Source organism: Balaenoptera musculus, chromosome 2, assembly GCF_009873245.2.
Source record: "Balaenoptera musculus isolate JJ_BM4_2016_0621 chromosome 2, mBalMus1.pri.v3, whole genome shotgun sequence".
Taxonomy (NCBI): Eukaryota; Metazoa; Chordata; class Mammalia; order Artiodactyla; family Balaenopteridae; genus Balaenoptera; species Balaenoptera musculus.
In genome coordinates this window covers 30080194-30099909 of record NC_045786.1, presented here as the reverse complement: position 1 = coordinate 30099909, position 19716 = coordinate 30080194, and the positions used below count along the sequence as shown (strand labels likewise).

Here is a 19716-nt window from a genome sequence, read left to right as displayed (position 1 = left end):
CTCTAACATTTTTAAAATGGATCTCCCCCTCAGCATATTTATAATATAAATTATTTACTGCATTAAAATTCAGGAATGACATTATTAGAATAAGCAGGAAGACACAGGATGCCCCCCCACCACCACCAATGATCTATTACTTGGAGGATCATAAAATTCTAATGAGAAGGGGATTCGAGAGCGGGACGTTCAGCTTGCGAGCGGGAACTTCTTAGTCGTACACGGAGAAAGAATGATTTAAAAATGGGTGATGTTGAGAAGGGCAAGAAGATTTTTGTTCAGAAGTGTGCCCAGTGCCATACTGTGGAAAAGGGAGGCAAGCACAAGACTGTACTTCCCAAGAAGTACATCCCTGGAACAAAAATGATCTTTGCTGGCATTAAGAAGAAGGGAGAAAGGGCAGACTTGATAGCTTATCTCTAAAAAGCTACTAATGAGTAGTAGTTGGCCACTGCCTTATTTATTATGAAACAAATGTCTCATGACTTTTTATGTGTACCATATTTAAATTGATCTCATACACTAGAATTCAGATCATGAATGGCTGATGTAATATTTCTGTCCTGATTTAAATAAGATTGGCTTGTGGCTAAATGAATATGGTCAGCTTTTTGAATTTTGATAGTAATTCTGGTTCAACAAGTACTATCACTGTTTTCCTCTTCTAAAGAGATGATTAAACTTGAATAAGGAATGTTAAACTTTTCAGGGATATGGTGAATGCCTTCTCAAACCCTATAGGAGATTGGTTTTATATTTAGATTTCTATAACTGGTTATATTAATATATTTAAATATTGAGACGCTCCCTTCACTGTCTCATAGACCAGCAAGATTCACCTGTGTTTCAAGTTGTGTTCATTCACCTGTTAAGTCAAGGGCTGAAGAAACACTGACAATGCCCACTTTATCTTTTTGGTCTTAACTATGCGAATTTAATTAAAATTCTCCATCTAAAAAAAAAAAAAATTCTAATGAGAAAACACCTACTCTCATCACCCTCTTGGGCATCAGCACAAGGTGGGAATCAGCTGCATTCTTTATTTATCCCTCCGATTTTTCCAGAACCTTTCCTTCAAGGAGAAATCTCTGGGCTCTGCAGGAACTACGAGTGGTGACCATCAGGTAAATCTGAGACTGAAAAGCAAGAGACGGGAGGAGATGAGAATTGGTGATGGGGAGAAGCAGGGGAGTCCACATTCAATCTCAGGCTGAGAGTCTGGGTTAATCTCCAACGAAGGTAAGGACCACCAGGAGCTGGCCCCACTGGCTTTGTCACCTGGTGTGGGGATTGGGGACAGCCAAACCACCATGGCCACTCTCAGAGAAGTAAAGAAGGTGAGAGGGCACCCCTGGCAGCCAGATTGAAAGTGGTCACTGCTATGAAATAAGATGCCCTTTTCAGAAAAGCGAAGGATGTTCTCTTCATTCTCAAAGACTTGCAAATACTCTGTGTTCTTCCGGAGTCATGCTGAAGCCTTCAGTGTTTGAGGGCAGTAATGGAAGGAATCTGGGCTCAAAACAATCCAGCACTCACTCCTTGAGGGTGCTGAGGATGACCAGTGTCCACCCCTTGGGTGCTGTGGGGCCTGCAATCCCCTTATCACCTAGGATGGGAGGGGCCACACACACACTCCCCTGGACCAGCACGGGGGCTGGGCTGGTGGGCTACAGACCTTTATCAGATACATGATTTACAAACATCTTGTGTAATTTTGGATGGTGGATTACCTTTTTCCTTGCTCCTTTTATTCACAACAGTTTTTTGTTTTGAGGAAGTCCAATTCATCTATTTTGTCTTTTGTTGCTTGTGCTTTTGGTAGCAGATCTAAGAAATCATGGCCAAATCCAAGGTCATGAAGATTTACTCTCATGTTTTATTCTCCGAGTTTTATAATTTTGGTTCTTACATCTAGGCCTTTGATCCATTTTGAGTTGATTTTGTATACAGGGGGAGGTAAGGGTCCAACTTTATTCTTTTGCATGTGGGTATCCTGTTGTCCCAGCACCTGTGCTAATTGTTTGGGAGAAAATATTTGCAAATGATGCAACCATCAAGGGCCTAATTTCCAAATATAAAAACAGCTCATACAACTCAAAAAAAAAAAAAAAAAAATCAAAAAATGGGCAGAAGCTCTAATTAGACATTTCTCCAAAGAAAACATACAGATGGGCAATAGGCACATGAAAAGATGCTCCACATCACTAATTATTAGAGCAATGCAAATCAAAACTACAATGAGGTACCACCTCACACTGATCAGAATGGCCATCATTAAAACGCCTACAAATAAATGCTGGAGGGGGTGTGGAGAAAAGAAAACCCTCCTACACTGTTGGTGGGAATGTAAATTGGTGCAGTCACTATGAAAAACAATATGGAGGTTCCTCAAAAAACTAGAGTTGCCATATGAACCAGCAATCCTACTCCTGGGCATATATCCAGACAAAACTATAATTCAAAAAGATACATACACCACTATGTTCATAGCAGCACTATTCACAATAGCCAAGACATGAAAACAACCTGAATGCCCATCAACAGAAGAATGGATAAAGAAGATGTGATATATATATATACACATACAATGGAATGCTACTCAGCTATAAAAAAAGAGTGAAATAATGCCATTTACAGCAACATGGATGGACCTAGAGGTTATCATACTAAGTGAAATAAGTCAGACAGAGAAAGACAAATACCATATGATATCACTTATATGTGGAATCTAAAATGAGACACAAATGAACATATCTACCAAACAGAAACAGATTCATAGATATAGAAAACAGACTTGTGGTTGCCAAGGGGAAGAAGCAGGGAGGGATGGATTGGGAGTTTGGGATTAGCAGATGCAAACTATTACATATAGGATGGATAAACAACAAGCTCTTACTGTATAGCATAGGGAACTATATTCAATATCCTGTAATAAACCATAATGGAAAAGTGTATGAAAAAGAGTATATATATATATATATTTTTTTTTAAATTCAACTTCATTCTTTTTTTTTTTTTTTTTATTTTTTTTTTAATTTTTATTTATTTATTTATTTATTTATGGCTGTGTCGGGTCTTCGTTTCTGTGCGAGGGCTTTCTCTAGTTGCGGCAAGTGGGGGCCACTCTTCATCGCAGTGCGCGGGCCTCTCATTATCGGGGCCTCTCTTGTTGCGGAGCACAAGCTCCAGACGCACAGGCTCAGTAATTGTGGCTCACGGGCCTAGTTGCTCCGCGGCATGTGGGATCCTCCCAGACCAGGGCTCGAACCTGTGTCCCCTGCATTGGCAGGCAGATTCTCAACCACTGCGCCACCAGGGAAGCCTATATTTTTATATATATATATCTGAATCACTTTGCTGTACAACAGAAATTAACACAACATTGTAAATCAACTATACTTGAATAAAATAAATTAAAAAAAAATTAAGTTGAGATTATACCAATTAGTTTGAAGGCACTTTTATAAAGTAGGCCTTATTCCTCTTGTCCTTTCATACTGGGACAAATGTATAAATAGACAGAAACTAAACCAGGATTACTCCAGTCTGAACTCATATCACACAGAACTTTAATTGTTGAACAAACTATTAACACCAGTTACACCATTGGGATGTCCTGATGCAATATCAAGGTTGTAAACCTTGTATCAAGCCTGCAGAATCCACTAAATATGGAAATTCAAACTGAAATGAAGCCAAATATCCCATGACTTCTCCAAAACTAGTTATTCGACAATCAGTTGGAAACCATATGCAATCAAATGAATGTAGACAGAAACAACTATACCCTTCCTTTTTTTTCTTTTTAGATGAGGATGGTATTTAAGGTGATGTCTTGGGCCATTTCAGGGAGTTACTCAATTTCCTGGGTAGCTCCCATGCACACAGGAGGAGCACATGTCATTTAACTTGTTTGTGCAACTATATGAAGGTAGTTAATACCACAAAACTGTATACGTAAAGTGAATTAAATGCTAAAGTCATGTTTTGTATTTTTAATGACAAAGAAAAAAAAGTGTAGCGCTGATATTTGTTACAAAAATGAACATTAAAAACATTCTTAGTGAAAAAAGCCATACAGAAAAGGCCACCTAGATCCCATACTCATCTTGTCTGCTTCAAATCCATCAAGGTTGTCCAAATGAGGGGGAAACTCAGTAATGGTTCCAGAAAAAGAAAACTGGATCAGGATGGAAAAAGACATTTTCATACAGTTGGGACAGCAGGTGAAAGTTGAAGTGGGGCTGAGTATTAAATTATAATGTGGACATCAGGATTTCCTCATTTAGGGGTTATGTGCTGGTTCCTTGGGCAAAACACACTGAGCATTTTGTGTGAAGTGGCAAATGTGAGTACTTTTTGCCATTATTGCAACTTTTCTGTACATTTTAAATTACTGGAAAGTAAATTACTTTTCTAGACAACCATGTCAGTATCATGCCAGAAAATCAGATAAGACAGACATCAAATTTTGTTATAGAGGCCAAGACTCACCCAGACCAAGTTCAACCAAAGTTGTGATACTTATTTCCCTTGTAGGAGTCCGCATGGTATTAAGAGGCACCGTGGGAAGAGTATATTAGTAGCTACCATGTCTTGGGTCCTGTGGATTACCTGGGGTGCAGTAGACACTGAGATTTTAGTATTGCAATTTTTCACATTACTTCAAAAAATATGTTAAAAAATAAATTCAGTAAAGTTGCAAAATATGGAATCAATATACACAAATCAGTTTTGTTTCTATACACTAATAATGAACCACCAGCAAGAAAAATTAAGAAAACAATCCCATTTACAATTCCATCAAAAAGAACAAACTATTTAGCAATAAATTTAACCAAGGACATGAAAGACCTATACTCAGAAAACTATAAAGCATTGATAAAGAAACTGAACACACAATAGAAAACAATATTCCATGCTCATGCATCAGAAAAATTACTACTATTAAAATGTTTATTCTACCCAAAGCCATCAACAAACAGTGCCAGGAAAACTAGACACCAGACTCCAAAGAACGACACTGGTCACCATCTACACGGCACATAAAACTAACTAAAAGCGCACAGTATTCCACATTAAACCCTTTCTCTCCTGAGGCCCCTGAAGATGCGCCCCACCCACCCAGCAGTCAGCTGCACAGGAAGATTCTCCACACTTGCTCATTTTTTCCTCTTGTGGAGTCTCCTCACCAGTGGTTCCTGAGAAAACCCAGCTGCTGTCAGTGTGGACAATGCCTCATGGTCCAGAAGCCTAAGCCCTGACAGGAGACAAAGCTCCTGTCTGCTTGTCACGGAGCAAAGTCTGTGGGCAGGGTGCACCTGTGCCCCCAGGGTCAGACAGGTGGGTTCGGCGCCCCCTGTGGGACGTCAGAGAAGTGCTGGGAGCACCGCACTCACAAACCCAGAGGCCTCATCCCAAATGCAGTTCTGCTGTATATACTAAGTTTGAAAATCCAAACTGAGATGGAGCCAAGTATCTCACCATATCTTCTCAAAAGATAGTTACGGAACAATTAATTAGAAACCATATATAATGAAATGAATGTAGACACAAACTTTACAACTTAAACCAAAATTCACTCAAAATTGCCCATAGACAAATCTAAATTACCAAACTATAAAAATTCTAGAATCTGAGAACAGAAGAAAATCTACATGACCTTGGGTCTGGTGATCCATTTTAAAACACACAACACCAAAAGTCTATCAACAAAAGAAAAATAATTAATAATGTAGACTTTATAAAATTAAAAATTTCTACTCTATGAAAGACCTTATTCAGAAAACCACAAACTGGAAGAAACTATTTCCAAAACACATATCTGATAAAGGATTTGTACGCAATTAAAACTTGGTAAAGATTGAAACACACACCTGGCCAAAGAAGATAAACAGAAAATAAGCATACAACAGTATACTCAAGATGCTGGTGGAATGCATGTACAACCTACTTTAGAAGACAGTTTGGCAGTTTTTTCCAAATCTAAACAGTCTCACCTTAGGATCCAAGAAGCGTACCTCTTGTACTTAGACAAGTTTTGAAAAACTGTGTTCAAACAAAAACAAGCATTAAGTAATGCACAGCAGCTCTACTCATAATGGCTAAAAACTTAAAGCTATCAGGATGTCCTTCTGTAAATGAATTCGTAAGCAAATTAGAGGACATACATCTCAAGGGGAGCAGAATACACCACCCTAAAATACGCCCATTTGACAAAAGGGTTATTTTGGACTGATTAATTAAAAAAATAGCAGACCCAGGAGAATCCTTGAAAACCAAGTAGAAAATGCCCTTTTATGAAGTAAATTTACATTTACTAAGGATATCTCCATTTGTAAGGGTGTGTCCCTCTCTGGACCAGGAACTGAATGATGACTAAATATCAAGAAAAACTTGTCAATGGAATAGGCCTGGATGTAAATCTGCATAACAACCATACCCGTGTTTACTGTGCTTTGCCTAATAATCTCTTAAATGGCTTCCTCCATTCCCTAACATCTTTCTTTTGTTCTCAGCTGAAGGTAGTATTTAAGGTGATGGCTTGGGTCATTTCAGGGAGTGACTCAGTTTTCCTGGGTATCTTTCAAGTATACAGGAGGTATGCATGGTATATTTTAAACTTCCGATTGTTTTTCTCCAGTTCATCTCCCTTTCATTACGGGGGGGGGGGGGGGGGGGGGGGGGCGGGGGGGGAGGCGCGGTCCCAATGAAGAACATAGAAGGGTAGAGGGAAAATTATTTTTCCTCTCATAAAATGCAATGCAATAGTATTTGGAGATATAAAGGAATGAACCATCAACCCGTGCAACAACAACAAAAAAGGATAAATCTAACACTTACATTGCTAAGTGAAAGAATCCAGTCTGAAGTGCTACACACTGTATGACCTCATTTATATGACATTCTAGCAAAGGCAAAACAGACATGGTAAACAGTTTATGGAATATGTGGTTGAAATAGTCCATATGACACTTTAGTGGTGAATACCTGTCATTATGCATTTGTCTACACCCACAGATTTTTACAACCCAACAAGTAAATTATAATCTATTCAAATTTAGTTACTTAGGATATGGGAGTGTCAAAGACTGGAGTACAGAATATAACAAAGAACCTAACTGATTTAGAAATGTATGAAAAAACTCACTGTTGGTGGTGGGACAAAATGGGCTGACCTAAATTAACTTTGGAAATGAACGGAATCTGTAAGCCAAAGGCAAAATGTACCATACATAAACAGTGGACTCTTAAGTTCTTTCCCATGGTGGGTAGTAGCTAACAGTACTGAAACTACTGTATCAGTAATCGAATGGAACAAGCACTGAATATAATAAATGACAAATGGTGGAAGCCAGGTTTCTTACCAATGGAGTGGGAAGTTACAGACAAAGGGAGAAGGTTACAATATCCATGTCATAACAGATCAGGTTGGAGACATCAGTATAAACTATCTTTAGCCTAATAGAGATACACATAGTTCCACATGGAAATCTTTATAATTATGTGTATATGTATAGGCTGGGATACGTGCATATATTTCCACGCATTGTCAGCTGAGCCTATTTAGCTCCCACATGTAAGTTTTTAATACTATTCTCTAATAAGAGGAACAAGGGCTCTTTGAAGAAAGGGCTGATACTAGGACTGAGACAGTAAATATGTGATGCAGGATAATCTTAAAATATCAGAAAGTAAAAAAGTACCAAAAAAAAAAAAAACCACTTAAGAAAAATTATGTAAAATGAGAACAGAAGCAAATGGAAAAAGCTCTCAACAGCCAAAGCAAGAATGAACTAAGCAGTCTAATAATGCAATACTGGATTATAACTAGAAGTTTACAATAATTGTTCACATGTCCAAAAATAAATTACACAGTTTTTTATGAATGGTGTTAAATAGAAATCTCCTATGCAGAAAGATTCTAAACAATTCACATAGACACTCAGCTGTCCATCAAGGATGTGAAGCTAACTCCCCTCTCCTCAAGTGTGGGTTCTGCATTATGACTTTCTCCTAAATAAGACACACAGGATGGACATGGGAAAAAAATTAACCTCACTGTGGGAAAACTTGACAAACACTACCTCAGCTAGGTAACCAAATTTAAGAATATAAGTGATAAATTCCCTTGAGAGCCTGTTCTCTTGATATATAGTGAAGAGGAAGCACTTTACCTCTGTAATCTGCATTTTCAAAAGCCACGTCTAATCACAACAAAAACACCAAGAAAATCCCAGTGCAGGGCAGTCTACAAAATACCTGACCAGTCCTCCTCCACACTGTCAAGGTCATAGAAACAAGGAGAGTCTGAGCAACTGTCAAGGCCCAGAAGAGACTAAACAGACATTATGACCACATGTCCTTTGTGATCCTGGAACAAGGAAAGATATAACAAAGGGAGCGTGAACATGGACTTCAGTTAATAATAAAGTATCAATATTTGTTCATTATTTGTGATGATTCTGTAGAAAATTAGACAGGAAAAATTAAAAGTCAAATAAGAGAAACCTATTGTAACAACCTGGAAATCTAGAGGAAACAGGTGATTTCTTTGTAAAAACACATTACCAAAATGGACCCTAAATTAAGGAAAATACAAAAAGACTAATTAAACACTGAGGAACCTCTTCCCCCTACTGGTTATCCTCTATCACTGTTCCAGGGTTTCCCTCTCCCAGGACAGGGAAGGAACAGGGACAGAGCTGTTTGGCAGCTCCCCAAATATCTGACCCCACCCAGTATCTTCATCTCCCCCAGCCATGTGAGGACACCTGAGGATGGATCAGGGATTTATTGATTCAGATGTGTCAACTAGGACTTTTTTTTATTCCCAGTGACTGGACACACTTACTGAAGTAAAATAAATTAGTATTTATTGTAAGGGTAGAAATAAATTAATACTGGCAAGTGGCAAGTTTAAGAATGGGTTTGGACCTGGCAGGTCCAGTGACTCATACTATCTCAGTGTGGTCTTGCTCCTTTCCAAAACTCTGTCCTGCTCAGGGCCTCTGGGTGATCCCATTCACAGGCACAGTCTCTCTCACTGTCCTTGGGCCAACAGCAATTCTAGGCTGACAACCACTCACCATCCTTTTTCCAAGAAAGAGCTTCTCCTTTTCTTGGGTACCAAGAAAAGTCATGGTTTTAAATTCCTTTGGCCTGGCTTGGGTTACATTCTCATCCTTGACCCATCACAGGAACCAGAAGATGGAAAATGGGACTGGCTAGATGTGGGTTGTAAACCCATCTTCGAGCTGGGTGGAACGTGAGGTCATCCTTCTGGAACTGTTTGGACTGGAAGCAGGTGAGATGTAATTCCCAAAGGAAAACTGAGGCACTAGACTTGGGCATGAGAACAGATGCTGGCTGAGAGAAAGCAGCAGATTCTATGTCAATGACAGCTCACTGCACAGCACAGAATCTGACACAAAAGGAAAAAAGTGGTTCACTTAGGGTCAGGGGCTGCAGCTACTCATCCAGTGTGCTCTTACTGCCCTCTCAAGAGGGCAAGAAGTTCTTTCACTTGCTGAAAAGGCAGGATCGTTGTTGGTGGTAAACTCAAAGTCTCCTGCCTTGGGCATCAGGTCCTCACATCTCAGGGTTTGGCCCAGGATAGCCTATGTGCCCTCAGAAGACACACAGACCTCATTCCTGCCCCTGAGAGGTGGGAGCCCTTGAGTCATGCCATCTCCCTGGCCATATTAATTACTCACCCCTGAAGAACAATGCTGCTCATTTTCCAGTTTCTTCTCTCTCCTTTACTAAAGGAAGAAACCAAATGCTAGGGTGGTAAGGAAACTCTTGTGCAATGAAGTAATGGGAGGTTCAAGAATTATTCCATGCCATGGAACCCATAATTGGCAGGCTTTCCAGAGGCCACATGGATGCATATGGCTCTCCAAGACCATGCAGCCTCAGTATGAACCTCCCATTGGGAGGCCCAGTTACTCCCATATCTTTGATTCTTAATGAATATGAATGTCAAAATTTCTAACAACTGAAGGGACAAAGGATTGCAGGGCCATGGTCTGCTGTATGGTTGTTGTGTCAGGGACACACTCAGATGTTTAGTGTTATTACCTCTCTTGGCAGGCTACGAGGCTGTGAAGGCTGTGAAGAGGAGGACCTTTTCTCAACCACATGGACATTGATAGTTGAAACATCTCAAAGGAATGTCTACACTGCCCAGGTAGCTGTTCCATTGCCCAGCAGCATGGTCAGCTCAGTGATTGTCCATGGGGTCTTGACAGGGCCCAGGCTGGACTGAGCTAGAGGACCACAGATGCCTGCCTGGATGCTCAGAGGTCAAGGACTGTCCTGCCTGAGACTTGATTGTCTATTGATGCCCAGTCAGATGGGACAAAGCATGCCTGCAGTCCCAGGAGGGTCCCACCAGCCCTCAAGTAGGCTGGGGGCTGGCAGGTTGTTACACCCAGTTCTGCATAAATCCACACATGTCCATTGAGTGCCCTCCTGTCTGGGCTCTGCTGGAACCTGGTGCTGCCCAGGCAGAGTGAAGCCAGCACCACCTTTCCCAGATGGGAGGGCAGGAAGAAACCTGCGTGACTTGACACCTTCCACAACCCTTGACTAACATCGAGTTTGATTTGAAACACTCAGAAACAGTACAGACATTTCATTCTTCTCTCAGAGCCCAGGACTGGGGGGTAGAAAAACAGTGGTCCAGCTCAACTCCCTGACTCATGTGTGACCCTGGGCAAATCGTGTCCATCCTGGAGACCTCAGAGAGGAGAAGGGAAGAGCAAAGGGGGCCAATTATGCTTAAACCTAACCCTAACCCTAAAGAAATCTAACCTCTAACGCTAACACCCTAAGCCCAGACCCCTAGACCCTCTACCCTGACTCTCCAACCCTGACCCCTGACCTCTAAACCCTGACACTGACTTAAACCCCAGACCTAAATCCTAGCCTAGTGGATACCGAGGGTATGCACCCTGGAATAAACCAAGGGATTCATGACCTTCATTTAGCAATAGTTTCTTATATCTCAAACTAAAGCTCAAGCAATGAAAGAAAAAAAATAGATCAACTGGAGTTCCTCAAAATTACAAACCTTTGTACATCAAAAGAGGCTATCCAGAAAGTAAAAAGACAGCCCAAAGAGTGGAAGAAAATATTGGCACATTATATCTGATGAGAGCCTTTATCCAGAATCTATCAAGAACTTTTACCACTCAACAAAAGAGCAACCCAATTTTTTAAATGGACAAAGGACTTGAATGGACTGTTCTCCAGACAAGGCATACAAATGGTCAGCAAGCACATGAAGAGATGTCAAACATCAGTAGTCATGATGGAAATGCAAATTAAAACCACAACTTTTCACACACACTAGAATGGTTATATTAAGAATAAACAAAAATAACAAATGTTGGCAACAATGTAGAGAAATTGGAACTCTTAAACTTTACTTGTGGAAATGTAAAATGGTGCAATCTATGTGTGCTAAATTTTGGCATTTTCTCAAAAATATAAAAATGTAATTATCATGTTTCAACAACTCCACTCCTAGATATATATCCAAAGAATTGAAAACAGGTGTTCAAATAAAAACTTGTACACCAATATCCATAGCAGCACTATTCACAATAGCCCAAGGTAACAATTAAAATGTCCACCAATGGGTGAATGGATAAGCAAAATAGGGTAGATCCATAAGATGCATTATTCTGCCATATAAAGGAATAAAGTAAAATGGTGCAAGCAGCTGTGGAAAACAGTAGGGGGGCTCCTCAAAAACTTAAACATAGAATTAGCATAGAATCCCTCAATTCCATCCCAGGGTATACACCCAAAATATTTAAAAGCAAGGACAGGAACAGATATTTTGTACCCCATATTCATAGCAGCATTATTCACAGTAGCCAAGAGGTGGAAGCAACTGGAGGGTCCTTCAGCAGATGAATGGATAAACATAATGTAGTATATACACCATGGAATGCAATTCAACCTTTAAAACTAAGGTAATTCTCACACAGGCTACACTGTGGATAAACCTTGAAGTCATTATGCTAAGTGAAACAAGCCAGACACAAAAGGACAGACATTCTATGAGTCCACTAGTATGAGATATCCAGATAAGTCAAATTCAAAGACAAAAAGCAGAATAAGGTTGCCAGGGGTTGAGGGGAATAAGTGTTTAATGGTTACAATTTCACTTGGGGAAAATGAAAAAGTTCTGGAGATGGATGGTAAGGATATTTTTACAACGTGAATGAACGTAATGCTATAGAAGTGTATACTTAAAATTGTTTAAATGATGTTATATTTTTTAATCACAATGAAAAAAAAATGATACATGTTACAGCATGGAAAAACACTGAAAACATCCTAAGTGAAAGAAGCCATACAGAAAAAGTCACACAGATCATACTCATCTTGTACACTTCAAATTCATGAAGGTTTTTAAAACGAGGGAAAGCCCCAGTGATGGTTCCAGAAAAAGAAAACCGGATTAGAATGGAAAAAGACATTTCCACAAAGGTGGGGCAGCTGCTGAAAGTTGAAGTGGTCCTGTGGATAGGATTATAATGTGGAAACCATAATTATTCCTCATTTTGGGGCTACATGCTGGTTCCCTGGGAGAGTGGCCCTGTTTTGGGTAAAACACACTGCACTTGGTGTGAACGTAGAAAACTTTGTACTGCTATTTAAAGTTTAAACATTTGAAATTTACTAGAAAATAAATTACCTTTCAATACAACCATGTCAGGAACATGCCAGAAAATCAGAGATGACATCAAACATTGCTATAGAGGCCAAGACTTACCCAGGCCAAATTCAACCAAAGTGGTGATGCTAATCGCCCTTGTAGGGGTCCCGATGGTATTAAGAGGCACGGTGATAAGATTATATTAGTAGCCACTATGTCTTGGGTGCTGTGGATGACCTGGATATAGTTGGAACAGTAGGATTTCTGAATTCTAGCTTTCTACATGAAACCACCAAAAGACTGTCAGAACTAAAAAATGAGTTCAACAAAACTGCAGGATCATTTGTGATTCTATACATTAATAATGAACTATCAGAAAGAGAAATTAAGAAAACAATTCCATTTACAATCGCACCCAAAAAAAAACTAGCAGTAAATTTAACGAAGGACTTGAAAGACCTGCACACTGAAAACTGTAAAGACGTTGATGAAAGAAACTGAACAGACCCAAAAAAATGGAAAGATATCCCACGCTCATGGGTGAAAATATTGTTAAAATGTCCATTCTACCCAAAGCAACCTACACATTCACGCAGTCACTACCAAAATTTCAATGACATTTTTCACAGAAACAAAAAACAATTTGTCTGGAGCCACAAAGGACGCAGAAGAGCCAAAGCGACACTGAGAAAGGAAAACAGGCTGGAGGCGTTGCCCTCCCTGACTTCAATCTATATTATGAAGCTAAAGGCACCAAAAAAAGTGTGGAATTGGCACAGAAACAGGCACACAGACCAGAGAGCCCAGAAAGAAACCTACAGGTACGTGGTCAGTTAATTCACAAAAAAAGGAGCCAAGAACATACACCGGGGAAAGGACAGTTCCCTCAGTAAACGATGCCGGGGAAAATGGACGACACACGCCAAGGAACAACACCGGCTAAAAACTGACTAAAAACCCACAACTTTCCACAACAAGCCATTCCAGTCCTGAGTCCTGTGAAGACAGACACCCCTCAGGAGTCGGCCGCACACAGGAACCTTCTCCCCTCTTCTCACTTTTCCTCACCTTTTCCGTCAGCCGCGCCACCTCCCGGCCGGTCCTGAGGAGACGGGGCTCCCGTCAGCGTGAACTGGACTCCACAACGTCCCAAAGCCGAAGCCTCAGCAACTCCTGAGGAGACCTGGCTCCCGTTAGCGTGGACTCGACCCTGTGTTGTCCTGAAGCCCCCGCGTTGTCAGCATGGATTCAGCCCCATGTGTTCCAGAAGCCAAAGCCCCAGCGAGTCCTGAGGAGACCAGGCTCGCGTCAGCTGCCAGGGGAAGCCAAGGCCGCGGGCCGAACACGCATTCCCAAAGGGGATCAGAGAGGCGGGCTCTGCGTTCCCTGCCAGCCAATGGGAAAGCGCAGACCAAGCCGCCCTCACAGTTTAGTGGAGACCCCACCCCCTGAGGGCGGTTCCGCTAGATCCATTAAACTGGAAATTCAAACTGAAATAGAGGCAGTATCCCATAACTTCTCCAAAATACTTAAGGAACAATTAACTTGAAACAGTATGGAATGAAGTGAAGGTAGACACAAACTTTAAAACTTACACCAAAGTCACTGAAATTTATTAACAGACAGTTAAAACGCGAAACTATGGAAATTACAGAGATAAACATAGAAAATCTACATGACCTTGGGTTTGGTCTGTAGATAATAAGCTTTGAGTTTTAACACACAAAAAGCCAATCCACAAAAGGAAAAAGTAATATTGTGGACTTTATAAAATTAAAGATTTCTACTCTGAAAGACCTTATTCAGAAAATCAAAAGACAAGCCACAAACTGGGAGAAAAATACTTGCAAAACTTGTATCTGATAAAGGATTTGGACTCAAAATAGACAAAGACCTCTAAAACAACCCCATAAAAAAAAAAAAAAAAACAGGTAAGGATCTGAACAGACACCCAGCCGAAAAAGATATATAGTAAAAATCATTAAAAAAAATGCTCAACATTATATACCTTTAGGGAATTATAAATTAAAATCATGAGATAGCACACCTATTAGGACTGCTAAATTCAAAATATGACAATACCCACTGCTAGAGGGTGAGGAACAACAGGAACTCTCCCTCCTTGCTAGTGGGATGCATGTACAGCCACTTTGTAAGACAGTTTGGCAGTTTTTTCCAAAGGTAAACAAGTCTCACATTGGGATCCAACAATCACGCTCCCAGTATTTAGGCAACTGCTTTGAAAGTCTATGTCCAAATGCAAACAAAGATGCCATTATGCACAGCACCTCTACTCATAACGGCTAAAAACTTGAAGAAATCAGAATGTCCTTCAATAGATGAATGCACAAGCAAATTGGGGTACATCCATGTCAAGGCGAGTAGAATATGCCACCCCAAAGTATGCCTATCTGGCATAAGGATTATTTCAGTCTGCTAAAAACAAACAAACAAAAATAAAAAACTCTTAGAAAACTGAGTAGAGAAGGACATTTACAATAGAGAAATCTCCATTTATAAGGTCATGTCCCTCTTTGCACCAGAAATAGAAGGATAATTAAATCTCAAGTAACTCTTATCAATGGAGAAGTCCTGACTTAAATCTGCAAACAATCATACCCTTGTTTACTGTGCTTTGCATGATAACCTGCCATAACTAGCTTCCTCCCTTCCCCAACTTCATTCTTCTGTTTTTAGCTGAAGTAGGTATTTAAGGTGATGGCTTTGGTCATTTCAGGGAGTGACTCAGTTTTCCTTGGTATCCCCCCTGTATACAGCAGGTATACGTGTTATTAAACTTCTGTTTTTCTCCTGGTAATCTGTCTTTTATTATGGGAGTGGGGTGTCTCAACCAAGAACCTAGAAGGGTAGAGGGAAAATTGTTTTTCTTCCCACGCACATGCAATGGAATACTACTGAACAGTAGAAAGGAATGAACCAACAACCTGTGGAAAGACATGGATAAATCTTCAGTATATATTGCTAAGTGAAAGAACCCAGTCTGAGGAGGCTGCACACAGTATGACCCCATTTATGACATTCTAAGAAAGGCAAAGCTACGCTACATAAATGATAAGCAGATCATGGGGTGGGGGGTTTGAAGTATTCCACGTGATACTTTAGGATGGATGTCACTATGCATTTGTATAGCCCAAGGGGTAAATCATAGTCTATTCAAATTTAGTTATTTAGAATGTAGGAGTGTCACAGGATGGAATACATAATGCAACAGAATCTAACTATTGGAAATGTATTGAAAAAACTCACTGTAGGGGATGGGGTAAAAGGTGCTGACCTAAGTTAACTTTGGAAATGAATGGAATCTGTAGACTAAAGGCAAAATGGACCATACGTAAACAGAGGACTTTATTTTATGAAGTTCTTTCCAGGTTGTAGTAGCTAACAATTCTGAAACCACTGTACATGTAATTTGAAAAGGAGAAATTGAGGCAGGAGATAGATAGGCTCCAGGCTAGACATTTACAACTGGCCTCCTGTTCACACTTCCTAGGGTGAGAAGAAGATGGGCTCCAGGCCGGACATTAATTACCAGCCCCCGGTTTACATCTCCTGAGACAAGAAACAAACAGGCTCCGGACTACATATTTATGACCGGACTCCTGTCTATATTTCGAGATCTGCACTTCGATATAAGAAACAACAACAGAGGACTTCCCTGGTGGTGCGGTGGTTAAGAATCCGCCTGCCAGTGCAGGGGACACGGGTTCGAGCCCTGGTCCAGGAAGATCCCACATGCTGCGGAGCAACAAAGCCTGTGCACCACAGCTACTGAGCCTATGCTCTAGAGCCTGCAAGCCACAACTACTGAGCCCGTGTGCCACTACTACTGAAGCCCACGCACCTAGAGCCCATGCTTCACAACAAGAGAAGCCACTGCAATGAGAAGCCCGCGCACCACAACAAAGAGTAGCTCCCACTTGCTGCAACTAGAAAAAACCCGTGCACAGCACCGAAGACCCAATGCAGCCAAAAATAAATAAATAAATAAATAATTTTTAAAAAAGAAACAACAATAGGAATAGGGTAGATAACCGGACATCGGACACTTTTATGGCAGGGACAGAGAGGGGTTAAACCCTGTTAAAAGATCAAGAGGTCCTACATTTCCCATCCTTGGGGCAAGAGAAACATTGCACATGTGCAGAAATGCTCTTTGGGGGTCAAAAAGGAGGGGGCAACACCCCATAATATGTGATGCTAAGGCCGTCCCAAAGGCCTCTGGGCTGTAATCCATCTTGGAAAAAAGTTGGGCATGCATGTTAGGGACGGTCCTAGGGCAGGTCAGGTGTGGAAAAAGAAACCAGATAATTGGCCAAAGGTAAACAAAGACCCAGAATAACTGCCCTGTATAAATGACTTAATCGCCTCTTTACTGCGCTCCTCCTCATTAGGGAGGCTGGCCGCACCCTTTCTCTCCTGCTGTGCATCTCTGCCTTGCTTCTATCTTAACAAAACAAACTGTTTCTCTGTGTGCTCTCCCATATGTTGTTGTGCTATGTCTCATAATAAAATTTGTACCTGTTTTTACACTTTTTGCCTCCATGAGAAATGCATTTTCACTGGGGGCAAGAGTGAGGGGGTGTGGTGGCTAGGGTTCCTGGTCTTCATCCAGGCTACCCAGGTTCAATTCCTGGGCAGAGAATTAAGATCTCGCTTCACGCCACCACTCACCGCTGCCTCACTGAGATCAAAATGAATTGATAAATGGCAGATGGTGGGAGCCAGACTCCTCACTGTGGGAGTGGGAATTTACAGATAAGCAAAGCAATAAGAGAATGAAGCTGATCCCCTGCCAGCCACTCCTTTCTGGCTCTGAGTTGCTTCCAACAGGACCGCAGTCACCTGCTTGTAGTCTGCTGTGACCCATCTGCCATTTCCTCTTCCTCCCCGCCATGATTCCAGTGACATTTCCAGCCTGGACCCCTCTCCCAGGCCAGACGTATCTGTCCAGCCACTGCATCCCCATCTCACCCTGGGGGCTACCAGGCCCCTCAGAGGACTGTGATCCCGCTACTCCCCAAACCCCAGGAGGCAGGCCCACCTTCCCTGGTTGCTGAGCCCAGACACCTGGTGTAACCGAGCAGGACCCTATGGGGCCTTCCCAGGACAGACCCCTCCCCCCATATCCTCTGCTGTAGCTCCTTTCTGAAGTACATAGATAATAGTATCTGATGCACATTTCCTGAGTTGTTTTACAGATGCTAAAACCACCACCAAATGGAAGAAATTAACTACTTGATGATCATCAACACAGAGCTACTGGTGCGTAATAATTTGTAATGTTAACTTCCCTGTTACCTCCGCATCAACCAGAGAATTGGGCACCAGCTGATCACATACCCTGTGACCACCCTCCCTCACCTGACCTTTAAAATTGCTTTGCTGAAACCCTGCAGGGAGTTTGGCACAAGCCACCTGTCCTCCTTGTATTGACACTTTTACAATTAAAGCTTCACTTTTCTTCACCACAATTTGGTGTCAGTAGACTGGCTTTACTGCACTCTGACACATGGACCCAAGTTTGGTTCGATAACACTGGAGCCTCCCAGGCTCCCACTTCCTTGTGCCCCAGTAACTGTCAGCTCCTCCTCCAGAGTCTATGGCCAGTTCCCACGCTAATTCCCCTCTACACCGACAGCCCTGGCCCAAGCCCGATCTTGTGCCTGGTTCCTCCATCAGGCCCTGACAAAGCTCCCTACCCTCACCGTGCACCTCACATCCCACCCCAAACTGGTCTTTCTGAAGCATAAACAAGACCGTGACTCTCTCCCACCTGTAATCCCCCAAATGTTTCTCCACTTTGCTGGGGTGACTGGTGGGAGAGACATGTGCCAAGGCTCTGAGAGTCCCGGCATCCCCACTAGGCTGCTGGCTCCTGGGTCCCCTGGCACTGAGCACTTCAGCAGGCCAGGCGACACGGAACTGCTCACCTCAGGATGGGGCTGGCACTGCCGCTGCCTGATCAAAGAGAGCAGAGAAGGGTTCCCCAGCTGGACACAAACTCTGCACAAGTGGCCTTTCCCTGAGCCATCAGATGATCCCCGTGTGACTTGAGGGAAGGAGGGACCAAGGCACATATTAGTTCCTAAGCAGGATGGTGTAGACTCAGTCGTATCCCCCAAAATTCACATGCTGAATCTCTAACTCCCAGGACCCCAGAATGTGGCTGTATTTGGAGATGGAGTTTTTAAAGAGGTGATCAAGGTAAAATGCAGTCACTAGGGTGGATCCTAATTCAATAGGACTGATGTCCTACAAGAAGAGATTAGGACACAGATAGGCACAGGGGGAGACCATGTGAGGACACGGAGAGAAGATGGCTGTCTACACACCAAGGAGAGAGGCCTCAGGAGAAACCAGCCTGCAGACATCTTGATCTCACACAGCATCCAGGGCTGGGAAATGTCTGTTGTTTAAGCTGCCCTGTCTGTGGTATTTGTAATAGCAGCCCCTGAGCAGGCTCACACACAGGGTAACTCAGGGCTCAAACTGGACAGAGCCCACTCTCCATTCCCCCGTACGTGAGTTACAGGAGCCTCAGGAACTAAGGACGAGGTCCCCGAGGAGATGGACAAGATACAAGACCTTAGGCATAACACGACTGCATTCACGTTAAATGTGCCTGAACTACATTCACATGAGATGGTTTTGTCCTGTATGTACACCCACATCGGCACCTTCAGTCTGACCTGCAGACCTTTGGCTTCATCACCTCCACTGAGAGCATTAGTTTCACCTGCTGTAAACCACCTCCTATAGGATTTCCAGAACCACAAAACATCGAAGAGCTCATGCTGATGTGTAATCACATTTCGCAGGCCCCAGAGACTGTGTGCTGGTGTCCGGGCGACCCTCACAGCAGAGCCGCCCAGCTGCTCTCCAGAACCCATTTCCCTTTTTCTTGTTCACAGCTACCCTGCACCTTGCAGCTGGGGCACAGTGTCTCATATTTCCAAGGGGAAGCAGTGGAGGTGGTGAGGCCCTTGGCCAGCCTGCATCCTTGGACAGAGGGCTTGGTG

At 42.1% G+C, this 19716-nt stretch overlaps 1 protein-coding gene and 1 long non-coding RNA gene across 3 annotated transcripts; one reads left to right on the top strand and one right to left on the bottom strand.

Moving 5' to 3' along the window:
- Positions 1-172: 172 nt before the first annotated feature.
- Positions 173-541, top strand: LOC118890770 (cytochrome c-like). Its single transcript, XM_036844038.1, has one exon. It carries the CDS (start codon positions 244-246, stop codon positions 421-423), a length of 180 nt encoding a protein of 59 aa, XP_036699933.1. The 5' UTR covers positions 173-243; the 3' UTR covers positions 424-541.
- Positions 542-963: 422 nt separating this feature from the next.
- On the bottom strand, positions 964-13982 carry LOC118890715. 2 transcript variants are annotated; one of them, XR_005018815.1, is made up of 3 exons: positions 13745-13982; positions 4495-4631; positions 964-1136 (listed from the first exon to the last, which is right to left on the bottom strand). It is a non-coding gene; the product is annotated as an uncharacterized LOC118890715 (long non-coding RNA). The 2 variants fall into 2 exon arrangements; XR_005018814.1 differs by having other exon boundaries at positions 966-1136; positions 4495-4614.
- Positions 13983-19716: the final 5734 nt, after the last annotated feature.

Coding starts and splice junctions, on each gene's coding strand:
- LOC118890770 (XM_036844038.1), top strand. CDS start 244: ATGGGTGATGTTGAGAAGGGCAAGAAGATTTTTGTTCAGAAGTGTGCC.